The 26,300-nt window shown below is 39.0% G+C and overlaps 1 protein-coding gene across 6 annotated transcripts in view; it reads left to right on the top strand.

Moving 5' to 3' along the window:
- fnbp1b (formin binding protein 1b) overlaps window positions 1-26,300 on the top strand; it is a 50,611-nt gene that overhangs the window by 6,679 nt on the left and 17,632 nt on the right. For 2 of the 6 annotated variants that reach the window (XM_005720196.2, XM_005720199.2), the window contains exons 1-6: window positions 3,075-3,444; window positions 11,642-11,757; window positions 15,485-15,541; window positions 15,881-16,028; window positions 21,983-22,045; window positions 23,260-23,364. In XM_005720196.2, coding sequence (XP_005720253.1) covers window positions 3,283-3,444; window positions 11,642-11,757; window positions 15,485-15,541; window positions 15,881-16,028; window positions 21,983-22,045; window positions 23,260-23,364 — 651 coding nt within the window. In that variant the 5' untranslated portion in view covers window positions 3,075-3,282. Of the gene's footprint in view, window positions 1-3,071; window positions 3,445-10,768; window positions 10,879-11,641; window positions 11,758-15,484; window positions 15,542-15,880; window positions 16,029-21,982; window positions 22,046-23,259; window positions 23,365-25,475; window positions 25,491-26,300 lie in introns of those variants that run through there. The other 4 variants (XM_013909567.1, XM_013909569.1, XM_013909564.1 and 1 more) reach the window with 4 other exon arrangements.

Consider the following 26,300-nt stretch of genomic DNA (forward strand, 5'->3'; position numbering starts at 1 on the left):
GTGTGTGTGTGTGTGTGTGTGTGTGTGTGTGTGTGTGTGTGTGAACGTGCTGAAAACACGAGTTTAGTGGTTGTTGTGAATGCACTTCCTGATACTTTGCCTTCTGGAAATCTGTTCATTTTTATTCAAGATGTGGTCAGACCATATTATCAGTTACTTCAGGACTTTATTCATGTCAAATGATTTAGTGGTAATAAAAACTGGACCATGCAGACATCCAGTTACTACACGTTTGTCTCCCACTTTTTTAACTGCGGGACTCCATTTCTACCAATTACTCTAGCCCACTCATGCCTTTCTTTAATATTGCTCAGTAGCTCTTGTCTCTTACACTCTTTTCATGTTCACTCGTTTGGAAACAGCTTTAAAATACAGTTTGTTTGCTTTGACCATGTCAATACAGCATTTATGCGTTGTAGTTTTTTGGGGGGGATGCACCAACTTCTTAAACAGGCATTGGTTCTTCAGCCTCAGTCCCTTCAGTTTTGATTATATCTGTGATATTCCTTCCTTTACAGTTAGAAGAAGAATAAGAACTGACTTCATATTTTATGGTTAATAAGTGACTGTGTGAGCTTTTTTGAGGCTTCCTTGGAAAACTACAGTGTTGTAATGGATTCTGCTTTTGCAGGATTCTGCATTAAACCTATTTTGTCTCAGCTAGACTGGTATTTTGAATAAGGTAGAAGGTAAATTGTGTGCACTTACATTAATAATTAATAGTTAATGATGCCAGGCAGAGAGGACAGAGAGCACTGATTGTAGTGTAAAATAGCTTTAACAGTAAATGCCATTTAAATCTTTAACCCTGATTCCCATTCAGTAACAGCTATGTCCCTCACATTTCTCCCTGAATAGGTGTTGCCCTCCATATACTGTACATTAAAATAGAAAACACTGCATAGAACTTTGTCAACGTTTTTTTTGTGTGTGTAAGTGCCTCTATGATGAGTAATCTGCCTGTCTTGTCAGGCAGCCCCTAAAAAGAGGCATCTTTACTCATATCCTGAGATGAGGCATGTTAGGGTGGAGCGAAACGACTGCCACATAATTTAGAGATTGCCTGGGAAACTGTAGCACATATCTCAGCTCATTTAGATAAGTGAAAGTACTCCATGTTCCCTAAGGCCTTTACCTTGTGGAGAAGTAGTACACATATATTAACATGAGCGTAAAAGAGAGAGAAATGAATGGATTTATAAAATCCAGTTATGGTCCCACAGTTTGTGTGGCCTGTTAGCAGATTACTGGCTTTTGTTCAGCTGTGTTGGTTTAACAAATACACTAGTGAAAAACAAAAAAAACAAAACAAGTACACTAGTGAAAAACAGCGCTCTCTGTTGTATTAGCAACACTGCTCCCTGACTGCGCTAGCAGTAGTTGTATGACTTCACTTTTAAATTGTGTTATGCCACTCAAGTATAAATGACTTCTTGCTGATGTGCACCTTCACCTTAAAGAAAGTGGTTTGACCCTTGTTATCTGAAGCTAAGCTAGAGTGAGTTGGAAGCATTTGCAATAAATGTTCCGTGTCACTTCTGAAGAAAGTCTCTAGCAAGACAGTTGGGTCAAAGTGTAAAATACATAAGATGCAAACATGTTTAATCTAGTCTCTCATTTACAACCACAAGGTTTGCCAGCAGACTTAATTATAAGGTAGTGCAGTTTGTTTGTGTTATTTTTTTTTAAATTACATAAGTCCCATGGCAGCCATAATTTGATTTTAAGACTTGTTGACAAAGATGTGCAGTAATCTCAGACAGTATAGTTTGAGCCACTGCAAAGGAACATGTTGTTAGTATGTTATTCAGTGGAAAGTATTTAAATCGGGCATGTCATGGCAACATGTAGCATGACTGCCTTGAAACCCGGCATCTATACTATTAGGGACAGCTGAGCAGGGGTGTCATTTAGAACCTGAAGTCACTATTAACTCACTGCTTTGGCATGTGTCTGTATTTATTTACCAAGCAGCAACCTCTGGGCTTGTAAAAATGAAGCCAATGTCCAAGTGCCAAAGGTGCATTTCCTTAAATGGCCAAGTGAGGCTGGTTCCAAAGATGAGCAATCTGCAGCTGTGCAGTTACCACTCTCATTTAAAGTGTCTTCACACTTAAAAGTTATTGATGTTTGAGACATGGTTGCTTTTAATGCAAGGTGGGTGCTGAGACTGTTTTGGTGCATGTTGGAGCTTTTTTAAGCTCATTATTTTACATTATCTGACACTAGACCGACAGACACTGCAAGAAGTCTTTTCATAGCTTATTTATTTATAGGGGATGAATTTTAGCAATGACGAGAGGGATTGTGTTTGTGTAATACACCCTTAGCTATGGATGCCTTGAGCTGGTCAAACTGGTGATAACTTAGCACTGCCATTAGCACTTAGCAATCCTCTCATAATTTAGCTGTTAAAAAATAAAACAAAACAAAAAGTAGCAATAGTAATTATGGCTGAAATCTTTAAAACAGTAGTTCAGGTAAGTTCACAGAGGATCTTTCCTATGTGCTATAATAGCATATATCTGCAATAAGCTAATATCAGAAAATGCTGTTATAGGTTGATTCAATTGCAAGTTGTTCACAAATTAGAGTGCCAGATTTAGGTAAAGTATAGATCAGCCTATATGTAATGGACAGTCAGTACACCTCTTGCTTTAGTGATCCATTTATATAATCTTATGAAGCTTATGAACAGGGAATCCATCACAGTTAAATGTAGATAACATTCAGCTTGAAGAAATGAGAGATGATTATCAACTGACAGACTAAAATATAAATTCATTACAGTTCATTCAAATTGGGCATTTTCCAAAGTTCAAAGTTTCCTTCATTCCACAGACTGTGTTATATAAAGAATTAAAGAGCTTTATCCTCCAAAAAGAAGAAAAACAGCTCAGCAGGAACAATGGCTAATGTGTGTTTGCAGGATTAGCCACAAAGCAGCCTATTGGGTAGTAAAGGTAGAAGGGGGTGTAGTAATCAGATTAATGACTTCATGGTTTAATCAAGTTCTGTGCTAGTTCCTTCTCATTATGCTTCTTATTCTTGGTGCATTCTCGGAGTTTACACTGGCCCCTGTGAAATGAAAATGTTTGCGTATTAGGTATTATCAGGAGTCTTTGCACCACTGTATTCTGGATCTTCAAACTATCAGCACTCAATTATTATTCCAGGACAGGTTTTTCTTTTCTCTTTTATCCCAGTGAGACGGATTAATTTGCGACTTATTTTCCTATCCTGGAAAATAATTTGCGACTTATTTTCCTATCCTGTTGCTTCATGAAAACAGTGACCATGTTGCGGAGAAGAAGTGAGTTTTTTGTTTTTCTGGACAGTGCTCTTTCTGTGATTACACAAAAAGAGGAACAGAAAGAAGAGCCACCGCTGAGCCCTAGTGACGAGTATCTACAGGTGCTACTGCAGATGAAAACGACCAGTGCTGTAAGTCAAGTATTTCTGACTTCAGTCATATTTGCACAGTGATTCGTTTAGTTCAGACAAACAGCAGGATTAGTCAAAGGTATGGGTAACAGTCATAAAGGGTTCTGATATACTGTCTGAGCGAAAGAAGAGACGCCGAGCTGCAGCAGAACTTTCCATTTGATGTCCAAACTTTCCTTCTTGAGTTGGCTATGACTAACAACTGACATGCAGAAATGTCCTGTTACATAAATGCCACAAGAAGCTCTTCTTATTAAAGGAGCAAACCTATGAGAGCTCATACTTCTTACCAGTGTTACAAGACAGAAGTAAATAACAAGATAGCACAGTAAAAAAAAACAACTATAGCTTAAAGCAAGAGTGCATTATGCACATGTGCATGAATCAACTTCCATCCTTAAATTTTCAGACCATCAGAGGAGTTATTTCTATAAATACCTGCAGTGCATGCAAACAAGAGTTGTTTTACGTAAGGTCATCCACCGCCTCAAACAGCTGTTCATATTTTACAGGAAGTTTTGCGTGTATGGTTGCTGCACATGTGCATTTGCCCTGGACACGTGTGCCTTGTACTTTCACAGTTATTTTCATATTACCTAACATGAGACAGTTGATAGCTGATCCTAAAAAGTGATAATAAAAATTGTTTTCATATCATCATCAGTTTTGTTGTTGTTGGTAAGGCTGAGGCAGGGGGGCACTGTATTTGAAGAGTGTTCTACCTGCTAGTCTTTTTTTGCTTTAATTCATTATGAGGACATAGGAAAATTTAGTGCGTACACCATAATAAGTCCTTTTAACCCAAGTTATGATGCCTCTGAGTGTACTTTCTTTCTTTAAAGTTGCCATTGCCCGTAAGTTTGCAGGTAGGCTACTTATTGACTTTTGTAACTCACTGAATTTTGTGCTATTTATTTGTGCTATTTAAATACTCCACGCTGCAGCTGGTGGAGCTGTGATTGAATACGTGTACCATTTACAAAACTATTATTAGACCAAACCTACTTTGAAGTAATCATCATAATTTCACACTCAAAGCCTTAAACATTTAACATTAAAGTTAGTGTAACATCCTAACACAGACCGGCTTTTAGATGGTGTTTGATAATGATTTTGTTCATAGTTGGAGACAAGTGACGAGTACCTACAGCTCGTGCTGCAGATGAAAATAATTTTGTTTTGAGCTGTAATATGCAAACAAATGCAAAATTTACACTCGACTGCTTATTTTAACAAAATGAAGCAACACATCTGTGACCTGGTGTCAGGTAGTTTTCAGCTGACTAAAAGTAAACTTTCAGTAATTTTACTAATTAAGCCATTTGGTTTGGGGGGATTTGTTTACCACAGTTATGAAAACACCTTGGATTTAAAGATGTAGCTCTTTAGTTTAAATCAATCGTGACCAGTTTCTCCTCCTGGACTAGGGGGTCATACCGAGCTATGGAGGCATTGTTCCACCCCACTTTATTGGACAAAGCCTGATGTGTGTCAGAGAGAGGGTTTGGCATCTCCACCAAATATTTGTTCTTGCAGCTGAACGCCCACTGTCGTGAGGAGGCACAAGAAAACGCTGCATTGACCCACTCAGGGTCAATCAGTTTTCACTCCATCTCTGAGGGTGGTGCTTTTGTCTGGTCAGTAAAAAGCTGTATGTAACGTTCTGAATAATCACTTAATAAACCAGACCAGGACATTTTGTGCAACTTTGTTTTTTTTAAAGTTGAGGCTACATTTGGTAGAACAATTGGGCTATTTGTTTTTTTTCTTTCTTTCTTTGGTGTGACCCTCACAATTTAATGACCAGTTCTCAGTGAAAGCAGATTCTTCCTCACGTTCTCATTCGGGACGGGGTTTGTCAGCTAATGAGACTCAAAATAGCTTGCTCATATTTCCTGTGATTAGAGTTTAAAGCTGTTCTGATACCCATAACACTAGTTTGGTGTGAAACAAAACAAAAACCTCTGCAACTCAGACAGTCAGTGGTCTGTGTAGGAATCCCCATCATTATATACCTTGCATGATTCACTTCCACCAGCAAAAGTCTAGACAAGTAGAAAAGAAAGAGCTCCTCCTTTGACAGCACAGGCCTGCTGTTCTTGCTCTTCAGTCAACGCATTGACCCTTCAAAATAAAGGCAAAAGCATCCATGGACTTTTGCACTGCTCCCTCTCTAGGTGAGCATCTGTCTCCTCGACCTCTCCGGGTTACCCTCTGTGCTCGTGTGACCTCATCACTTTCTGTTCTTTCTTTTCATTCAAAGCCTTTCAGTGCGTGGTTAGACTCCTTATGTTTAAAGTTGAAATCCGATTAAAGGCTTAATTGGAATTTTGCAATTCCTAAATAAAAAAAATAAAAAGCGATGCATCAAAATAATTTCAGTAAAACATTTCCCAGTGGGGACTTATTGTTATTTTTAATTTATTTTTCATTTACTGTACAATTGACTACGTTGCAGAGAGAAATAAAGGAAGCACATTATACAAACTCTTTACTAACAAAAAAAGCCAAACATATTTCATACTTTCATTTTTTAAAGTTATTAGTCTGTAATTCCTTTTCATGTTCTTTCCTCTGAGTTGACAAGTGAAATAGCCCCCCCTCGCCCCTTTTTCTTTATTCTTGTGCTTTAATGGCATATTGATTTTTACTGTGATCAGCAGAGCAGCAAACTGACCTCTTCAGGGTTGGTATGAGTCCAATAATATAAGAAGTGTGCCCAGAAGTTTGCTGATGTAACACAGGGCCTGTTTCAGGTGCTTTTTCCATGATCTCATTATCCTGGCTGTACAAAAGGAGAGATAACTATGCTAAACGGTTCCCTTTTGGTGCTCCCTGCATTCCTTCATGAAGTGAAAAGTCTAGGGCTGTCCTAAATACTCACATTTAGCTTAGCAGCTTTGGTAGTAATCAAAAGCAAAAATCTCAATCTTTAACCTCTTAAGCCCCAAGCCTAACTGATCTCCTGCCTTTTGCCCCCGTATCAGGGGGCGTTGGGGCTTAAGAGGTTAACAAAACCTGGGGAGCAGGGTGCTAAAGATGATTGATCTGATGCCTTGTTCTTTAAACATAATTTTTATTTTAGGCTAATTATTTTAATTGTTGATTCTAAGCTTACTAAATATCTGAATGTAAGCGTGCTGATACTCTACTGTCTGCTGCTGAAGAAAGGAGAACAGACAGTAGGCCAGAAAATAATTTTTCTGCTTCAATACTATTTGTATATGACTTTACTACATTTCTTTTGACAGTTAAAGAAATATATACTGCTTAAAAGGTGCATTTGTTATTCAAAATCATTCAGTGGTTAGGAACTGATTATTAGGATAAGACTATTTTATTGTTTCCCATAGGATAGATAATAAAATCTTCATAGATTAGGCCACTGTTGCATCCAAAAACGTGTAACATCAAAGATAACAAAAAACCCTGAATGGATTACTCCAAATCCCTTCAAATAGCTCTTATTGCTAATGTTACGATAAGAAAAGAAGCCCCTTCTTTCAGTTGAAGGAAGAAGTGTAAGGTATACATCATGGAAGCAATGAAATGACCTGGAAATTTTTATTTTAAAGCTACTGAGACCCAGATTGGGTCAAAAGATTAGTTTTGACTTTGAATACCACTAAATTCATAGCAATTGTGAAATTTAGCCTGAGGTCTTCGTGAGGTTTGATTTAATTGTGGTTTTCAAAAGCTCTGCTATGATCAGAGAGGTTGGAGTGATATTTTAAGGGCCTGAATGTTGGTGTTTGAATTATTTTTTTTTTTTAATACTAGTCACTGTTCATATATAACTTGTGCCCTTTTTTCCATTAGATTTTGCATAGAGGGAGAAGTTCCAACCACATAATATCATATATTGTTTACAAAGTGAAATATTTCTGTGAATTTAATCCAACAGGAATTTGTAACCATTCCAGTGAAACTGGCTCATCTTTGCCTCAGATGAGTTGATGTGTTGAGAAAGCCTGTCTTTAAATGGGGAGCGAGGCAATGGCCTGGGCCTTTATTATTTGTGGGATTGCAAAAGTTGTTGTTCAATAGTATGTATTAGTTCAGATTAAGTGGCAGTCTGATACCTGCACTGCAATCTTCCTAAAACGCTCAAGAATAACTAGAGTTTATGAGGCTGACCCTTATACAGATATGCATTAGTTTTCTTACAGCCCATGGACCACCTACGTAAATTTAGTAACTGCTAATGTTCCCTTTGTTCTCAGTTTGAATCTGTTTTCCATTTCCTGAATAATAAAAAACATTTAGTCACACAGTTATATTTATTTTCTTTTACATACAACCACACTAGTACATGTGGCTCACTGACTGGGACGGTATCCTGAAAAAATAAGTGCAGCGGACCTGGGTCATCTCCTGAAGGGATTCCAGCATATTGGCTTTGATAGCAATAAAGTCAGGTGTCCGAGGCAGCAGATGAAAGGATGGTTGTCATAAGGTATTAGTACAAGGGGCAGTAGGAGGATTAATGGAATGGATTGTTTCAAATTTAATGTCTGTTAGAGGTTTTGTTTGTATTCAAACCACTTTTGTTATCATATTCCGTATTTCTACTTGAATTTTTCTCGTGTTTTTTAGGGCTACGACTAATTACACTTGATTGAATTTTGGCAGTCATTCATTTAGTGTGTTCCGTGTCAAAAACTAGTTACGTTTTCACAATTCTGCAGAGCAAATGTATGTATTATATATTGGCTAATATTGGCTTAGTTGACTGGTGTCGGTCTTTTGGCAAGTAGCATGACATTTAATCAGAGACGGTGAGCAATTTGAATCTGTTGGGTCACATCTATTTTGTGATTCCTAAATCAGATAATCACATGACTGACCAAGATACATAAGTCAGTCATGTGGAGGTTCAGCTTCAGCTGTGCAGTGACAGGCCTATTTCTTGTTATTGTAATAAACAGTGTTGTGAAAACGTCTTTGCTCCATACTGGTTTGCAAATTTTTTTGTATGTCAAATCAAATCAAATCACTTTTATTGTCACATCACATGTGCAGGTACATTGGTACAGCACATGTGAGTGAAATTCTTGTGTGCGAGCTTCACAAGCAACAGAGTTGTGCAAAATACAATAATGTAAACAAGCAAAATACAAGAATGGCTACATCTGAAACTAATAAATATATGTACAATATATAATAGTATATGCATTTCTGGATGTGTATACTAAATATTTTTCTACGTGTTTGTCACAATTAAATGTTTTAGATCATCAAACAAATTAAATAAGATAACACAAATGTAAACAAAAGGTCTAATGTCACACTTTTTCACACAGGGCTATATAGGTTTGGATGTCTTTCTCCCTTAATAATAAACACATTCATAATGTAGCATAAGCGTATGCTTAAAAAACTTTTTTGTGGCTTACTAGTTCTTTAAATTGAATCAGCGTCTTCAATGGTCTCATGGGATTAGCATCTCTGCTCATCACGTTGACATTGTGGTTTGAGCCATCATCTTGTGAATCTGTGCACATGCATAGTGGAAGTTTTAAAGTTTTTAATTGAGCAGTTCTATATATGCACGTTTTATGTTCCTCTAACCATTGAAATAAAAGTTATGCCTGAGTCTACATTCATATAAATAGAGCCTTCAAAATACCTGACCTTTTATTTGATGCCTGTCAAGTAGAGGTACTTACTTTGAAATATGTGGGGTCAAAACCTCCCAGCAGAAAGGTCAAGTCTGCCCCACCTGATACGTTTGGGAAGTCAGTAACTCCAGTTTATCAATAAAACCAGCTTGAGATGCTCCTGTTGTTGAGATCATGGCATTACAATACAGGATTGAAAATGTGGTGTGACCTAATGATAAAGTATGAGTATATGCTTGTGTCTTACTTTCACATAATGCATTTCTTTCTTTGATCGCACTCTCTTCTAATTCATAATTTATTAATACACTTTTTCTCTTGTAGCCTGCAAATGGCTTGGTTGATGGCTTTTCCATTTTACTTCAGGAAGTGTCTCGTGATTCGTGATCTCAGAATGACTCATCATTATCATGGATCCATTTTTTTATTTATTTTTTAATTTTTTTAAATTAGATAAAGGGTAAAGTGAACAAGGTGACAATGTTTACAAGACCCCAGCAATGTGGGCTAGTCCCTCTTGTAATTTTAATCCCCTCGCATATAATCCCGCCTCTTCTGCCATTTCCATTCTTTTCATGACCCCTCCCTCTTTTTTTCCGCTCTCTCTCACTGTCCTCTCTCATCCCACTTATTCCACCTTACGGCTGATGGAGCATTAAGCCTGAATGCTGTGGGCAGCCATAGCTTCAGATTCAGAGCGTGCACTTGAGTGAGCCACTGCTGCGCGAGTTCCTCCCCTGGTCTTTCACATTCTTGCTGTTTCTGGATATTCAGGAATTACTTGCTTGAACTGGCCAGTTTCTGTTGTTATTGTGTAGAAGTGGGGGTTCATTGTTCCCCATGACGTTACCCCTTTAACTGTGGATATCTAGAGCATGGTCTTGTGGATGCCCTCTCCAAATTAACCACAGCTTTTTGGTTCTCTAATTTGGAGGACATCGGATGGACATTTTCTGGATTTGTATATTTTTGAATGATTCCACGACGAGACACAGTGGATAAGATGGTGCCCCTACAAAAAAGGGTAATCTGAGTTATGTGTGCAGAGGAGGAGAGGATGGTTTTGTGTGCATGATGTGGGTGCAGCTATGTGTGCTTATTGTTTTCTGTTTTGTGCCCTGAATGCTGGATGTCTGTAATAATTTTCATCATGAAGTAAATATTGTTAATTGCTTTAATTGGAACATGGCGTCTCAGAGTGAGCATGTGCTTGGGCGATAACAACAAGCAGTGGATGGGTGTCTGAAAGTTTAGACTTTAGGATTGATGAGGCAGAGTTTAATTTCAGTAAAAATGTGTAAATCTGTTGATTTCATCTTCTGCTGAGTGGCTCGCTGATGAGGAGTGATTGCTCATTGAAACTGACTAACAATGCAGAGTGCACCGCTACCCCTCACCCCCACCCTTCTCACTCCATTGTTTTTGCTTGAGTAGCAGTTAATTGTGTGAAGGCTTGTTCAAAGGTGTGCAAGAAATTTTGATCACCCTCTAGACAACATTTTGTGGCTTCAGTAAAGCTAGAAATATATTTTCCTGAAGTGTTTGAATATTTTGCACTTCTAACAAATAAGCCAGTTTAACACACCTTCTCATAGGCTACACTAAACCTCTTAAACTTTTCATCACCACAACCACTTCCTGTGTCTAGGGTAAGAAAGCGCACTTTGTGGAGGATGTTCTAAAGTGCCCTGCATGGTTTGCGTTGAGAATTAGAAAGAACTTTTTGCACTGTGCTTAAGAGCAATTATCTGCACTCAGGAAGACTACCGACATGTTAGAAGAGAGGATGGGAGATTGTTGGAGCCGCACTAAGGTTGTCCGTGTCTTTTTTGTTGTTCACCTTTGGAATTATTTTGTAATTCTCTTGGAATTAAGCATACGATTGTTAGTGAAACTTTGCACGTATGTAAATCGATATTCCAGATGAAGGCTTTTCTTTTTTGAAGTGATGAATTTCAAGACGTGACCTCAGCCAACTAAAGGCTCATTTTTTCCTCACAAGTCATGAACGAATCATGAAGAATGAGTTCAGTCTGAACAGCTGTGTTTGGTTATCAGTAGTGAGGATTGCTGCTGCTGCTGCTGCTGCTTGTTTTTACTGTGAGCTCTACTTTTTCTCTGTGACAGACCACAATTTGAAATTTAATTAAGAGTAGCAAGGGGAAACTTGCTGGAAAATGACTCGGTGTCAGGAGGACAGTTGCAGGCTTATTCCAGGAAACACGTCCTTTGAAGAGTTTAAATCACAATTTAGGTTGTTTGAGATCAATTACTGAGAACAAACCAATGCGTGGCCTGTGGGAAGCCAGATGAGCAGTAGTCTACAAACAGAAGTTACATTTTAATACACTTAATGATTAGTATGAGCAGTGCTCAACTGCAAAGGTCTTTGGTGAAAATGCAAGTGGGCCAGAGTAAGTGAGCAAAAGATCGACAGTAGGTCCCTTGCAGTGCCGTCATTGAACTGATTGAATCGTTTGTAATGCTTAACTTTCTTATTACAATGTAAATGGCATTACAGAGTGCTTTATTTTCCTTCTTGAATGATGTAATCACCATCTTCTTCTTTTCTGCAGGATCAGTTTGACAACTTGGAAAAACATACACAGTGGGGGATCGAGTTTGTGGAAAAGTACACCAAATTTGTCAAGGAGAGATCAGAAATTGAAACCAACTATGCAAAACAGATTAGGTGAGTATTTAAGTTTACTCAGAATCATATCGTGGGTTGCAGAAGCAGTTGTAATAATGGTGAATGTTTTCCTCTTGATGACATAGATAAAAAAGACACACACAGAAACAGACACTACAGCAGGATTTGACCTACCGAAGTGCCCTTGAGACTGAATCTTAAACACCACATTTTGAAGCTGACCTTGACCTCTGGCCTCCCATAGGAAGAGGAGACTAAATGAACAATCCCATGTGGGAAACCGTGCATTGGAATACAAGTTATCAAGAAATTCTCTTATTTTCACAGCAGTGTTGTTGTTTGCCTGCAAGGAAGCAGAATTACCTTATGTAACTGCAGAACCAAACATGCAAGCGGAAGAGGTTGTCTATTCCCCTCCATCCTTTTTGTCTGTGAAGAGTCTGTCTGCTGCTTTGCACTCTCTCCTGCGTGCTGTCTGATTGTGTTGCTAGCTTCAGTTTCAGGCAAGAGGAAGTCAGGTTGTGGGGGAAGGGGGTGAAGCTTGTGTTTCCATAGAGATTACTAGGTATCAGCATTATCAACCCCAGGTCTGACCCAGATTTTTCCCCCCCTCCAATCACAAGTGTTGGTCCCGCCCCCTCCACTGTGTTTTGCTGCAGTCACTTATTTTTTTCAGGGGAAGTAGTGGGAGTGTATTCGGTCCTGCATTGACAGGATGCGCTTCACAAGACCTCTTGCATCCATGCACAGTGGGAGATACCCCCCAAATCCACAATCCTCCTATTTAAAGAGGCCAGGCAATATGGCTAATGCTTTAAGTATTGACCCCCAACCCCCAGTTTCACAGAATCTAGCCACTACCATTCCAGTATTCACAATGAAGGCCTCTGTAACACGCCCTGTGATCCTGTATGCAGACCTTGCCATGCCTGTTTCTTGATAATTAAGTCAGCTTGAGATAATAGGACTATCTGTCTGTGTTTATATGCATGCATTACCTACATATCTCTGTATTCACTAACTTTTCAGACCTAAATACGGACACATGCAAACAGAGGTGTTTTTTTAATTGGTGCATATAGTTTTCCTAACTATTAATTTTGTTCTGTTCTTTTCTTTCTGCAAATCTGCTAAGTAATAATGTTGAACTTTAAGTATTTAAGGTCCTCTTTTATTGTCTGGATCATTTTAATGGCATGTAAAATACATTGCCTCAGTTAAATAAAATTAGTTAAATTAAAGCACCGCATTAGTAAAATAAGGTGGACCTAAGGTGGGCTTGTATGTAAACAAATATAGATATCCAATAATTCTGTTAGTTACTAGCATCTGTCACTGTGTGTTCCGCTCATCTAGCTATAGTAGGTTTATTGAACTGGAGGCTCTCCAGATGGTCCGAATGTTTTCAGGGCTTACTGTTATCTAGCATACACATATACACACAGATATATGTGCATATCGACATGCTTGACAGAAAAGCTAAAATGAGATAGTTAGGACATTAAGACAGAGGTTTTGCGACTCATTGAGTTTTCTATTGTTTTCAACACACTGGTTCTTTGTTGTGGTGCTACTTGGCCATACCTCAGGACTAAGTACCCTCTGTAATCAACTTGATTTGTGACATCAGGTATAATCTATTGGGCACACTCATGCTAAAAAAAATGCAGAGCTCTTAAATCTAATAAACTAATGGAACTAATCCTTTGATCTAGTCCTCCTTTCTCTCAGCTGTGTTGCTGGGCAGATTTTTCATGCTCAGAGGTAACGTCTTTCATCACAGTAGACAACTTGATAAGTCACAACAGGAAATGCACAGGTGTATTTAAAGACATTGCTTAACCTTGTGCAAGTTTATAGTTATGGTTTAACTTGCTGGGTTGCATATGAATCAGTTTTTTAATTAAAAAAAAAACTAATTCAAATAATTCTTTGTTCACCCAGATGTTATATCTGGGTGAACAAAGACTCACATTTTATATTCCTCTAGGCCAAAGGATTAAGAGAGAAAATGTTTGTCAGATCAATAAGCCTGCAGAAATGGGCCAATTATGGGGGAGGAATCATCAATAAGTGAGGCCACAGTTTTAATACAGTTGCAACAAATGCTTCGTGAAACATATGAAACACTTTGCTTTTCTAAAGAACTGAATGCCATGTATTGCTATAAATCTACTTTACACCATTTCATCACCATACCAACCACACTGCACTAATCCATGAATAATCCTCTTTCCCTGAATTGGTGTAAACATGCACAATGCTTCAGTGTAGTCATTGCAGGGGCAGTGCATTAATGCCCCACCCTCCTCTCCCCTAGAGTCCAGTCTGGAGTAATCCAAATCAAAGTGGGAATAAAATCTTGCTGAAAACACACTGGTAGAGGGAGAAAATGTTATCAACTGCTTCAGAGATTTTGCCTCAGTAACTGTACAGAAAAATATGGAGACATATCCTCTTAAGTTGCCCCAAACCCCATTTAACCATCCTCATTTAAAGCTAGTTGTTACCCTAGTTTCAACACATTTGCTAAATATGTTGCTGAGTTGAGTGGGACACATACAGTCTGACACGTGGCTTCTGGCTGTGAGTGAATGAATGAGTGAGTGGGAGCTAGGGCTATAATTAGAGGTTGGGTGAAAAGGAGAGAGAGATAGGCACATAGATCTGCCTAGCAACAGTGCAAACACCACTGGAAAGTCGTGTGGGGGATGTGGGTATGAGAGAGCTGGATGGAGTTCATGCAGACCCACATTATATCTTTCTTAATACATTTATTATTTATTTCGGCATGAATTAAGCAAGCTCTTGTGCAAGCTGAGGCATTTAGGTCCCATCACTGAGCAAACTGCTGAAATACCAGATCAAACACAGTCACCAATGACTGTAATCAGCTCTTTGCATCAGTTTACATTGACATGGTGTAATAATTTGGACAATAATGCCACAAGGTTCATGACATTAGACTGGAAAATTTCACTTTCTCTTTTTCATGTCTTTTTTCTGTATCAGTTAACAAATTTGTGGCTTTTTCCTTTTGATATGTCTTTTTTTTGTTAGTCCACAGCTTGGATATTCATTTTTAATTCGACAACAGTTCCTCTAAATTAGACAAAGGATCCTAAAGTGCAAGCACAAAGTGTGCTCAAATCTTTCAGAACATTGAGTATGTTATTATGATTTGGTGACAGAGTCCCAGTTGGCTGATAATGAGTCTGGCACAGTGTCTTTATGAAACGAGTGACATGATGTACTGTAGCCTGCAATGCATCACGTTGCTGGGCTGCATGAAAGACAGTGATAAATGCTGCTGTAATGACATTAAAGGTTGTTATTTGTGTTCCACACACAAAACTAACCATGCATCTATAGTTACAACCATGTTTTATTTCATCTTTACACATCCCTGTTCACTATATGTCTCATTTTCCCTCCCCCTCTCGGCCCTGCTCTAGTCACGTACTGCTAACATACAGCCAGAGTCAAAACAAGGGTAATGGCTGCTTTAGAACAGCTTTATTCTGGTGACTGGCTCTGCATGCATGCTCCTTAAGGGCAATGATTTATGACATGAAGAGAGAGACCATAGCAGCAGGAGCAGAAAGCACTCTGCTGGATTGAATGGTGTACTTGAATGATCCTTTGGCAGGTCCATAAGCGCAGTGTCAGGGAAATATAATGGCAGGGGTGCACTACTGGTCTGAAGATAGGGCTCTTTGTAAGAGTTCCAGTAAGGAATATCTGACTGGAATCTTTTTCTTTACAGGAATCTATCAAAGAAATATCAGCCCAAGAAGAACTCCAAAGAAGAAGAAGAGAGCAAGTAAGTTAAATGATGCTGCATACGAGGTAAAAGGAATGCTGTGAAATTTTGAGGTGGAGAGAAGAGCCAGCAATTTTTTAATGAGTAGAAATCACTGGAAACATTTAATAGAAATATATAAAGTCATAAAGCATCATTTAAATGGGGATTTGTTATGTTTTTGCTGTAGTCTTGTATATAATTGGCAGATATGAGAGTGGTATCCTCTCATTATCTCTGTATTTAAAAACATAAACTATTCCTTTTACTTGTTCTCACAGAGGTCGTTTTCTTTCAAAAATGAGCCATGTTTTTGGTAGCCATGTCTTTCCTCTGACTTCATTTCCTGTGGCCCACTAGGTACACCTTCTGTCGAGCCTTCCTAACAACACTGAACGAGTTAAATGATTACGCAGGTCAACACGAAGTTATTTCTGAGAACCTGACATCTCTTATCATCACCGAACTTGCGCGCTACCTACAAGAACTCAAGACTGAGAGAAAATCGGTGAGAGCTTTTGATATGGGATCTTTGGTTATTTTCTTTTTCTCGGTATTTGATTTCTGTTTCTTCTATTCCTCTGTTCCTATGCCATAAAAAACAAACTTTGACTTCAGACAATAGGATATGTTTAAGGAAAACAGACACAATGGGCTTTTTAACAGTGCTTCCCCTTTGCATGTTCTGTTCTCCATGAACCGAGGTCATGCCAGAGTAAATATAGATACACCCAAAGGCTCACCAGAAGAGCAAAACGTGACTGAGTGAGTCCTTTTTATGGAACACAGTCTTCGTCTCTCTGTCATTACACACTTATTCCTTCTTTTAAACCAACTAAATATCGGTACACCACATGCTATTCTTAAACATTTAAATCACTTTTATCATTACCATTATAAAGTGATTAGAAAGAGTGGTGCACTTGCATTGTGTGATGCATAGAAATCAAAGAGTGGTGGAAGAGCAGAAAGCGAGAGAGAGGATGAGACCTAGCCACCTGGGAAAGTGTTCTGAAAATCTTTCATGAGCTCTTTTGTCTTGGAAGTCCTGCTGGGGGAACTGGAGTGGAAACCCAAAACCAGAGTGCTGCTCAAAGGCTTTTTTTAGATTGCGTTTTCATTCGCACAGGCACAGACATCAAGGCTCCTACATTTAGTCTATGGACCACATCATTAGTGATCATAATGAATTTTAAGCTAAGTTTTAGATGGAGATGCTACAGAAAAAAACGGGAATTTCCCATATTTGTAAAGAGAAATCACACACCCCCAATTCATTTTTTACTTTGGTTTAGCCTGCTTCATACAGCAAAGATCACATACAGACTTCAGATTTGTCTCTTGTTGTAAAGGTTGATTAGAGAGACTCCTGCTGCTCGCAGGCTGCAGAATGTCACTTTGACCCCACTGTTCCTTCTCATTTCTCTGCACAGTTCCTCTTTTTCTACTCTATTTAATTCTTAAATATATCTGTTTGTCCCTTTTTGATCCTTTCTCATCCTTTTTACCCATTCTTTTCTTTAGTCATGTGTCTTGACTAAAGAAGCCTAAAGCAGTATATCTTCAGTTAGCTAGTACTGGGGGTTCCCCTTCATAGCATAGCCATAAAACTTGTTTTATGGCTATGCTATATCCCCTGTCCAGATCAGATAGCTTGTTCTGTACAGAGGATCATTTCATCTAAATTCATTGGGTTTCTCATGTTTACTCCACAGTGTCCTTGTGGAGTAAATTTAACCTGTTAAGCTTTCAGTCATTTAAATGATTTTGCATTGAGATTCAAAAGCACATTCATACAACTCCTGAGTACTGGGGTGTGACTTTGGCTTATTTTAAGTGTTGAAAAGCCTGCTGACAAAAGCAAATTTCCAGCTATAGAAAAACATAGCACTACCAGAGAAAGTGATATATTGGGTGTTGTTTGTAAAGCCCCCAGCTTCCTATCATCCACTTTTCCCCCCTTATTTCTAAGCACTACTCAGTGTCCCCTCTGCAGCATTTTGTTTGTGTTAGACAAAGCCGTGTAGGCAGACCCAGACAGTGGGATTAGAGGCTGAAGCTGGCCCCTCCAGGGTTTATAGGAAGCTTATTGCGCAGGTAAAAGCCACATTACAAACCCGGAAATGAAAAAAAAAATCCTCATTAAGTTCTCATATGGACTTGTTTTGTAACTTTCTACACTTCCCCTTTGCTGTCTTCTTGAGTGAATCGCTTGCTAAACTCAGCTCGGGGTGGCATATGAGGTGGCCAGCAGTGTTCTCCTAAAAGGTTTAACATAGCAAATCTAGGTGTTTTTACAAAGGTAGAATCACATTTTATATGCTGGACTAAAGCTGTTGTAAGCACAGTAAGAAATATTTTAAATATTTCACAGTTGTGACAACATACTTTCTTGTTTTTGCATTGCTTAATGTCTTAAAGTGTAATATGAAATGTTGAAGAGGGGGCAGGGTTAATATGGGATGAAGGCTCTTTAAGTCTCACTGGACTGTTTGTGCTGAGGAATCATAATAAGGTGTTCAGTCAGCATACTGCTGTCCTTACCGGGTCTCTGACCACAAGGCTTAACTGGCCTCTCTAATGAAGACTGCCGAAGACCCTTAGACTGTGCAAGACTTCCTATAACTCATCATAGGTTCCCTTTTTTATGTAAGTATGTGACATATTCAGCCAGGTAGAAAATTAAAAAAAAGAAAGACACTAGCTCATTTAGCTGCAAAGACCAGAAAAAAAGGCATTGCATTTAGTGGAAAAGCAATAGATATTAGGTGCTTTTGTGCCAGAAAATATCATCCTTGTTGTTCTCGTTGAGGCAGGCAAGAAAGAGAAATCATGGTTAAACACATTGCATCACTCTGGGCTGTCCTCAAATGCCTTCTTGTGTTGAGTGGAAAAGCAAATAGGAAGGTGAGAGGGAGAATTGATCGTTGGATCTTCCAGTAGTCTCTGCATGCATATATCAATCCAGAATGACTTCAGTATAAACAAACGCTGCAGTACCACTAGGTTTGAACTGTTGCCTAATGGATTCGACATGAGGAGAAACGTCCCAGTGGAGCTTTCATAGGGTTTAATCATCTCTGTCGTCTCTAGAACTCCACACAACCTGTGGCTATTTCCAGTACCTAATGATTATATGCATGCTGACAGCTGTATGAGGCTGCAGGTTCACATTCCTATGACCCAAGTCAAGTCAATGAATGAGTAATATATCAGTTAACTGCTGCATATGCACAGATGTGCACGTGCACATCTTGACTCAAGTGAGCTTAAAGATGCACATGCTAAGCAGTAAAGAGGTTTTCTCTTTTACGTGTCAGAGAATACAGATTTTTACAGTGGATAAGGCAGCTTGTGAGTGCACATCACACTCAGCCCAGCCTGGAAAAGGATGCCAGTAAAAAGAGGCATGTAAGGATCATGGTTGTGAAAACCCAAATCTCTGTCCTTAGATGCCTCGTATCTTTGTCATGTGCTATGGTACCTGGATGGTATTAGAGAGTCTGTGTCGCAGCATGAGGAATTCCTTTATTTATGAAGGATGTGTCACAGTCATGAAAAAGCATGCCTACTTTCCATTATTAAGTGAATATTCAACTTTGATCTTTGATCTCATATTATTATTATCTAATCCCACTTTTATTAAACTTTAACCTCCTAAGTCCCGAACTCTTTCATGCCATGCATTTTTAATTTCTCTTTGCTATTTGGGCTGATTGGGACCTGATGAATGTAAAAACCAAGAATTACCAGATTCTATTTTATTTTTTACCAGATTTTTGTTTCTGAGAGAAATGAGATCCACATATGAGGACGTTCATTTTAAAATTTTATAGAACAGTGGCAGTATAATGTCCTCGTAAGTGAATATCAGCCCCTTGTAGAGCAAAATTTAGTATTTTGGCCTAGACAACCAATAATGTGATGTTCACATATGTGGACTCCAGGTCCTAGGAGGTTAAATATGAATGCAGCAAAAGGATGAATTCTGGGTCAAGCATTTTTTAGGCCTTTTTCTCTCACTTGTTCTGGTAATGGAAATGGCTTGAGGTCACTGAACTGCTCTCAAATGTCACTGCAGTCACAAGCTCTTATTGATTAGCATGAATGGAAAAAAGATGACATGCTCATTGAGTTCTGAATGGGCTACGAGGGATATTTGTATCACCAGGGTCTGTTAATTTAAACACTGAGAAACCAGTACAGCAGAGCATCTGCTCTGATCGCTGTATATGTGCCGTCCCAGGTGGCTGATGGCTCTTTTTATTGTGTTTGAAAGTAAAACTGCCTCATTTGTCCCTGTAGTCAGTAAATCTTCATCCTCCAGCAGATCTTGTAAACCTGATGGAGCTGTTTATCGCAGTTTGTTTATCTCCATAGATATTTATGTTGTTTTTTTTTTAAACCAGATGATGTGCAGATTTCTTTTTTATAAATGTGGTTATAGAGGTAAATATTTGGTTGAACGAATTCTCCATAGTAACAGTGATGTCATATGGTCTGTGAGCTTGTGTTGTGTGGAGAGGCTTCACATTCACTTATCAATTACCAAGAATTACTTTCAGAGTACATCATTGAAAAGTTGGTGTTATTAAACAGTCACCTGCAGGTCCTGGTTAGCAGATTTTTTTTTTTTTTGGCTAGTTAAATGTTGCATTGTTGGGAGCTGACTTTAGCAGTTCCACAGTGTCCTGTTTTTTTTTTTTTGTAACGCTCAAATACTTCCTCTGAAACACTGGAACACTTCCTTATTTTACTCAGCTTCCCTCGAAACTTTGGGAAATGGGAAGTGTGAATGCCTGAGGTACACCAGGTTGCATTCTCACTTACTACTCTCATGTCATTCAAGTAACATGAACTTTTAAGCCTCCTGCATCATTTGTAATTTCACATCTCTTGCTTATTTAATCAGAATACCAACTTCCTTGTGCTTCCCAAGCACTGAAATACCAGCAGCGTACAAACAGCAGCTTTCTGTTCTTTATAATAGCCTGGGTCCGTTATTGAATAGCAGCATCGATATTCAACTCAGCTACTGGTCCCAGCTTCCGCAGTCTGCGTTACTATGGGATACCGCATTAATAGTCAAGTCCCTGTGCCATTTTCATTTGATTCTTTTTGAAGTCCTGTGCAGATTAATCTTTCTGTCAGCAGTTAAAGAAGTATTTGCATGCTTTATAGCTAATCGCAATCCATTAAAAAAGAAAAAGTTTAGATTGTACCCGTGTGTTTGCAGTTCCAGGGGATTTGGCTGTGATCCACACAGAGAGCTGTAGAGGGATGTGCTCTGTCGTCGGGCCAAGTGCACGTTAGTAGGCTAAGCGAGGCCATGTACAAAAAGCACAGCGTATTTGCTGTACAAGTTTAGACTAGCAGCTGCCACCTAGTCCTCTCCAATATGCTACAGTTGACATTGCCAAAATCCTTCATTGTGTGTTTGCCTCTAAATAGTTTCTATCATTTAATTCATGCCTTGTTCTCTGTGAATTTCTATTTTAAGTTGCTTCAGCTGCTATTATAGAACTTCATCAGTTAGCCTTTATCTGTTTCTTATTCTGCCCACTTTGCTCTGGCTGTTACTGTCATGTTTATTAATACAGGTTTTTTTGGGAAAGTACAGACTTTACCTGGTAATGGCTCTAAAACAGTTAGGGGAATACCAACATGATTACTGCTTAGTCAGACATCAGAGCTGTCACACAGAGAAAAGTGGGATCATCAGACTAATCATTAATATTGTTTGTAGGTCACAGTATTGCAGTGTTTGACCAACAGAATTTCCCTCATCCAACAGTAGATTCATGCTTTTAGTAGTTTCTTTCAACACGCTTTCTAATAAGCTGTTTATAACTTCTCGGTCTTATGGATATATATTTTTAACTATTTCTGGTAAGAAAAAAGTAGGATTTAGTAAGTTTTATCAAATAATATGCATTCTGTATTTGCATGACCCTCAACAGAGAGCAGAGAGGACTGCTTTTTAAAAACAGAAACCTTTGGTGCACAGCTCTGCTATGAGCATGGTGCTTTGTGAAGACAACTCAGTGTACAGTATCTTTGACTGGTTTTAATGATTTTACTGTTAACCTGTTTTTGTCACTGTTACACACTTTCTCTGGAGCTGTGTTGGTACCCCTGTGGTGAGCCTGTGGTTAATCTTTCATCAAACAGACTTTTAGCCTCCTGCTCAAGCTTGAATATATCTCTGAGCGCTAAGCTCGTGGGTTCTATGGTTGTAATTTTTAGAGTATGTACAATACAGTGTCTATTTGAATTTGCACAGTTGACACTAATACTTCACTGTCACAGTGTAGGAACTATTCATAGTGGTTAATGATTACCTCATCTAATTTGTAAACCCTACTATATCAAAGACATGTTCATCTGATTTTAAATCCCTTGAGCTCATAAATAATATGAGAGAAATTAACAATTCTGTACTTTTTCTGTTTTCTCTTGCAGCACTTCCATGATGGGCGTAAGGCACAGCAGCACATTGAAAGCTCGTGGAAACAGCTGGAAGCGGTAAGTGAACCTATTTACGTGCAGTTCCACAGTTGTGCACTAGTTGCAACAAATACATACTGAGCTTGCATCATTTGCAACTATAACATTACGAAATTATAAATGACTAAAATAAACCATTTTTTCTGGATCGCTTGTCAGTTTCTCTTGGCTTGGGAGCCAGAGGCACTTCAGATTTTCGTGGCAGCCTAACCCAACCTAGAAATGAGTGTAATACAAGGTGAAAAAAACAAACAAACAAAAGCAATACTTCTTTGAACAAACAAATATCGGTTTCTTTATGAAGGATTTGCTCCAGGCATTTTAGATCATTCGAGTTATTTCCCAGGTGAAGAGTTGCTACCAGTCAGCAGTAATAAAGTAAAATATATAAAGCACATCATTATCAAAAACTGCCAGACATGAGGTGTTAGTGGGAAAAATGTAAATCAGCAGAGGTCCTTGTACAGAAAAACCTCCTGTTATGTCCTAAAATCTCAGTGTACATTTTCTTTTACATGCAGTGAGGGGGACAGAAGTCACACACTGTAAATAATAATAATGACATCAGATGAATTGATTGATACACACACTGCCTGAGGTGCACCTAGTACTGAAGACTGAAACACTGAAGTATAATGTAAATATCAGCTGCTGGCAAGATTTTAAGTACATTGTTTCCCGTGCTGAAAAAGTGCAGGTCCAGGATTTCTGTTTGTATTTGTAGTAAAGAAGCTCGAAGAGAAATTGCACAGAACACTACTTCTTATCTCTGGCTGGCCCCTTTGACGGGGGAGAGAAAGCGTGTGAGAGAGATGCCTTGTCCTTCTCAAACTTCTCTGTGCACTCAATGGATACCATTGTATGTGAGGCAGATAGGCATAGTTCAGAGTGCACACTAGCCCAACAAACACTGATTGTTCAGTTAGAGGGGTCGAAAGAGGGTTGGATGAATGCTTGTTTTTCTGTACACAAATGACCACTATGAACATTTGTTTAATCTGCAGACTGCAGACTTTTAACAAACCCTGTTCCTGTGTCAGTTGACATAAACTGACCTCTGCTGCACACAACGCCAGGCCTTAAATGTATTTGACGTACACGTACACATTATGACGTCCATTACTGTGCTTATTTAAAAGTCAAGTAATATAGCATTCTGCTATAGCTCGTGGCAGGAATTGACCGATGTAATGTGTGTGATCTCATTAAATCATTAAACCCTCTTATTTCAGAGTAAAAAACGGTTTGAGAGGGAGTGTAAAGAGGCAGAAAGAGCACAGCAGTACTTTGAGAAGATGGATGCTGACATTAACGTGACTAAGGCTGACGTGGAAAAGGTATGTGTTGTGTCACCTCATATCCAATGAGCTTGCCCTGTACCCTTCATGCTTAACACGACTGCCTGGGCTTCTCACCCTCCCACCTAGCAACCTTTTTGTCACGATTTTCTTTTCCACGTATTCCCCCTTTTATGCCCCGATCCTGAGTCCTCGTTCCAATGAGCCTAAAAGACAGCAAAGACTGACTGATGACGTTCTTGATGCCAGGAACTGTGCGAAGAAGCTGGCATTGTCCCAGCAGCACAGTGATCTGCTGCTAAACAAAGCTGATAGCAGCAACAAGTCTGTATTATCTATGTAGAACAGCCACCAAACATCTTTGTTTAGTATAAAAAGGTTTGGTTCTCTTATGTGTCTTTCGGTTTATACATGTAGGTTTGTTTTTACTTTTTGACTGTGAAAAACTAAATAAGTAGCGTGCTGTTTTAGAGATTATATGTCCTGTTCAATAAATCATCACAAGGAGCAATCATCCGATTCTCAGAACTTGCAGCCCACAGTCTCCTGGGCCCGTAGCTGATGTCATTTCCTGTTGTCATGACCAATTAAAAGAGCCCTCAAAATCTCAGACCCACACAGCTCCCACGCCCGCAAGGCATCATGGGTCAGCAGCGCATGTTCCTGCTGCTTCATCAGCTGTCGGAGCAGAGCTGAGGCTCACAGTTGACACAGTTCAGACCTGATTATTATGCAAATATAGGCTGGAATAAAGAGCCTTTCTACACTCTGGACATGCAGCCAGAGAACTACAGTCATCTTAAGAGAGCACTGAACTCAGCTGGAAAGACCCGGCACAGCAGCTCAAGAATCTATTGTTGAAGCAGGAGTTGCTATACTCATATCAGAGTTATGTTTATTATCACACAACATTCGTAAATTGCACATGATATCAGCAAATGAAATGATCATTTGATTTTCACTTTATTTGAGTTCAGCCTGTTTGTAAAGTGGGGACATAAACTGTGTCATAGTATGCCAGATTCTTCACAAAATAGTCTTAATCTTACATTATAGGTACATATGCAAGCAATGTTCATGAACAGTGTATGAACCGTAGTTAACTGGACAAACCCATTAAAACCACTGATATTGCCCTTTTATTTAAATACATCTCTCACATTACATATCATTTAATTGTGCTTTAGTCCTCTCCTAGTCCTTCTCCTTTGGATCATTTGGGTGAACTTGGCTTGCTTTTTTACTTACTCATCTTTCAGGAAAACCTGAAAGATGAGCTTGTCAGCGTCTTTCTATAACAGGTACTTTTCTTCCAAAAAGTACAAAAAAGCAGAGCTTAGTGTTCTTATTAAGATATAGAGTATAGCCACTTAGACACTTGCGTTATTACATTTGCTGCAAAATACATGCACAGTTTAAAGGTACCCAGATGAAATGTCACAACCACAGCTTAGTTTGCATTTTAGTCATAGTGAAAAATGTTGCTCCATGAGGAGGTTTGGGGTGAACAGATAGGTGGTGGCATGGTGGTAGGAAAAGCAGAGAAAGAGTCATGTATATTTTGACCTGTCCAAATCAGTATTTTCCAGCTAAGTTGGCTAAATATTTAACAGAGATGTATTTTGAAAGTTCACTTCAACTAGATGCTTTTGTCGGTCATGCAGTGCCCTTAATGCAAAAGAGCTGCTGTTTGTCGAGCTGGAGTTTTGTGGTTTTAAGCACAGCTGGAGCAAACCTCTAAGTGTTCTCTCTCCACCTCTGGCAAACAAATCCCTTAATTAGGGGTTTGGATTTGCAGCCCAGATATCCACAAACACAGTTACGGTTCTTTGAGGGACCCCCGGCCCTCACACACACTGACAGACTTCCCTGTTGTGGATTCTCCGTCATAAAGTATAGGGATACAACATATTTCCTTCCTCTCAACTGTTCAGCCTCTACCAGTAGCGGAGAACAGCAGCTTAAAATCCCACTACTTTAGTGGTGATCGTGTTTGTTTATTCTGATACCAGCTTCCTTTTTTTAGCGATGATTCTCGAGGTGGTGCAGGAAGTGCATCTATAGCAACTTCTTGTTTAGCTAGAAACAGCTAATAATTCTTTTGTGTGTATGTGTGTGTTTGTAAATTTATTTTATGCCATGCCTTGAAGCGAAGTTTCCATAAGGTAGGTCCAGCGAGCAGAGAACCCGTATCTGTCGGAACACACACTGTCTCGACTTGTGTCTCGATATACACACGGTCTCCTGTAGAGTCTGACACATAGCCTCAACCAGGTCTGTTACCACGCCCTGTCCTGTCTGACTGTGGCTTATCGCGCTGTCTGCTGCTGTACACTTTCCCACTCTTGATTTTTATGTGTAAGAAATATGAGAGAAAGGCTGATTATGCTAAGTCAAACCTTTATAAACATTCATGCAGTTTGTGTTCCACATCCTCATTATTTCATCAAACTCTTCTTTAAAATCCACATTTGACAGCTAGATAAATAACTTGAAATGTGTAAATATGTATTTATACCCATTAGTGACAGCTAGCAAAACAGGTAATTTCCAGAAAATGACAACAGGATGTGATGTGGCTGCAGGCACAGCAACTCGTTTTGAAGCACTGGCAAAGTTACCATGGTGATAGCGCGTACCCTCATTATTTCTAAACACATTCAATACACTTTGCATGCACCTACACTTGCAAAGCACATACGCTAAATGCATGCTCACATGCTGGCGTTTAGAATTTAAACAGCTGGACTTCTCCATGTGCTTTTTAGCTTTTCTCTAGATTTCACGTTCCTTGTCTTTCGTAGGCTGTGTGACTCACAGCCAATCATTTTCCACTGAGGTATCATTTGTCATCCCTCATGTGCTGGAAATAATGTACCTTTGTATCTGACGTGTGTCTCGATGTACTGTGTGTGTGTGTGTGTGTGTGTGTGTGTGTGTGTGTGTGTGTGTGTGTGTGTGTGTGTGTGTGTGTG

This window comes from Pundamilia nyererei, unplaced genomic scaffold (genome assembly GCF_000239375.1).
Source record: "Pundamilia nyererei isolate P.nyererei 1_Seehausen unplaced genomic scaffold, PunNye1.0 scaffold00002, whole genome shotgun sequence".
Lineage (NCBI taxonomy): Eukaryota > Metazoa > Chordata > Actinopteri > Cichliformes > Cichlidae > Pundamilia > Pundamilia nyererei.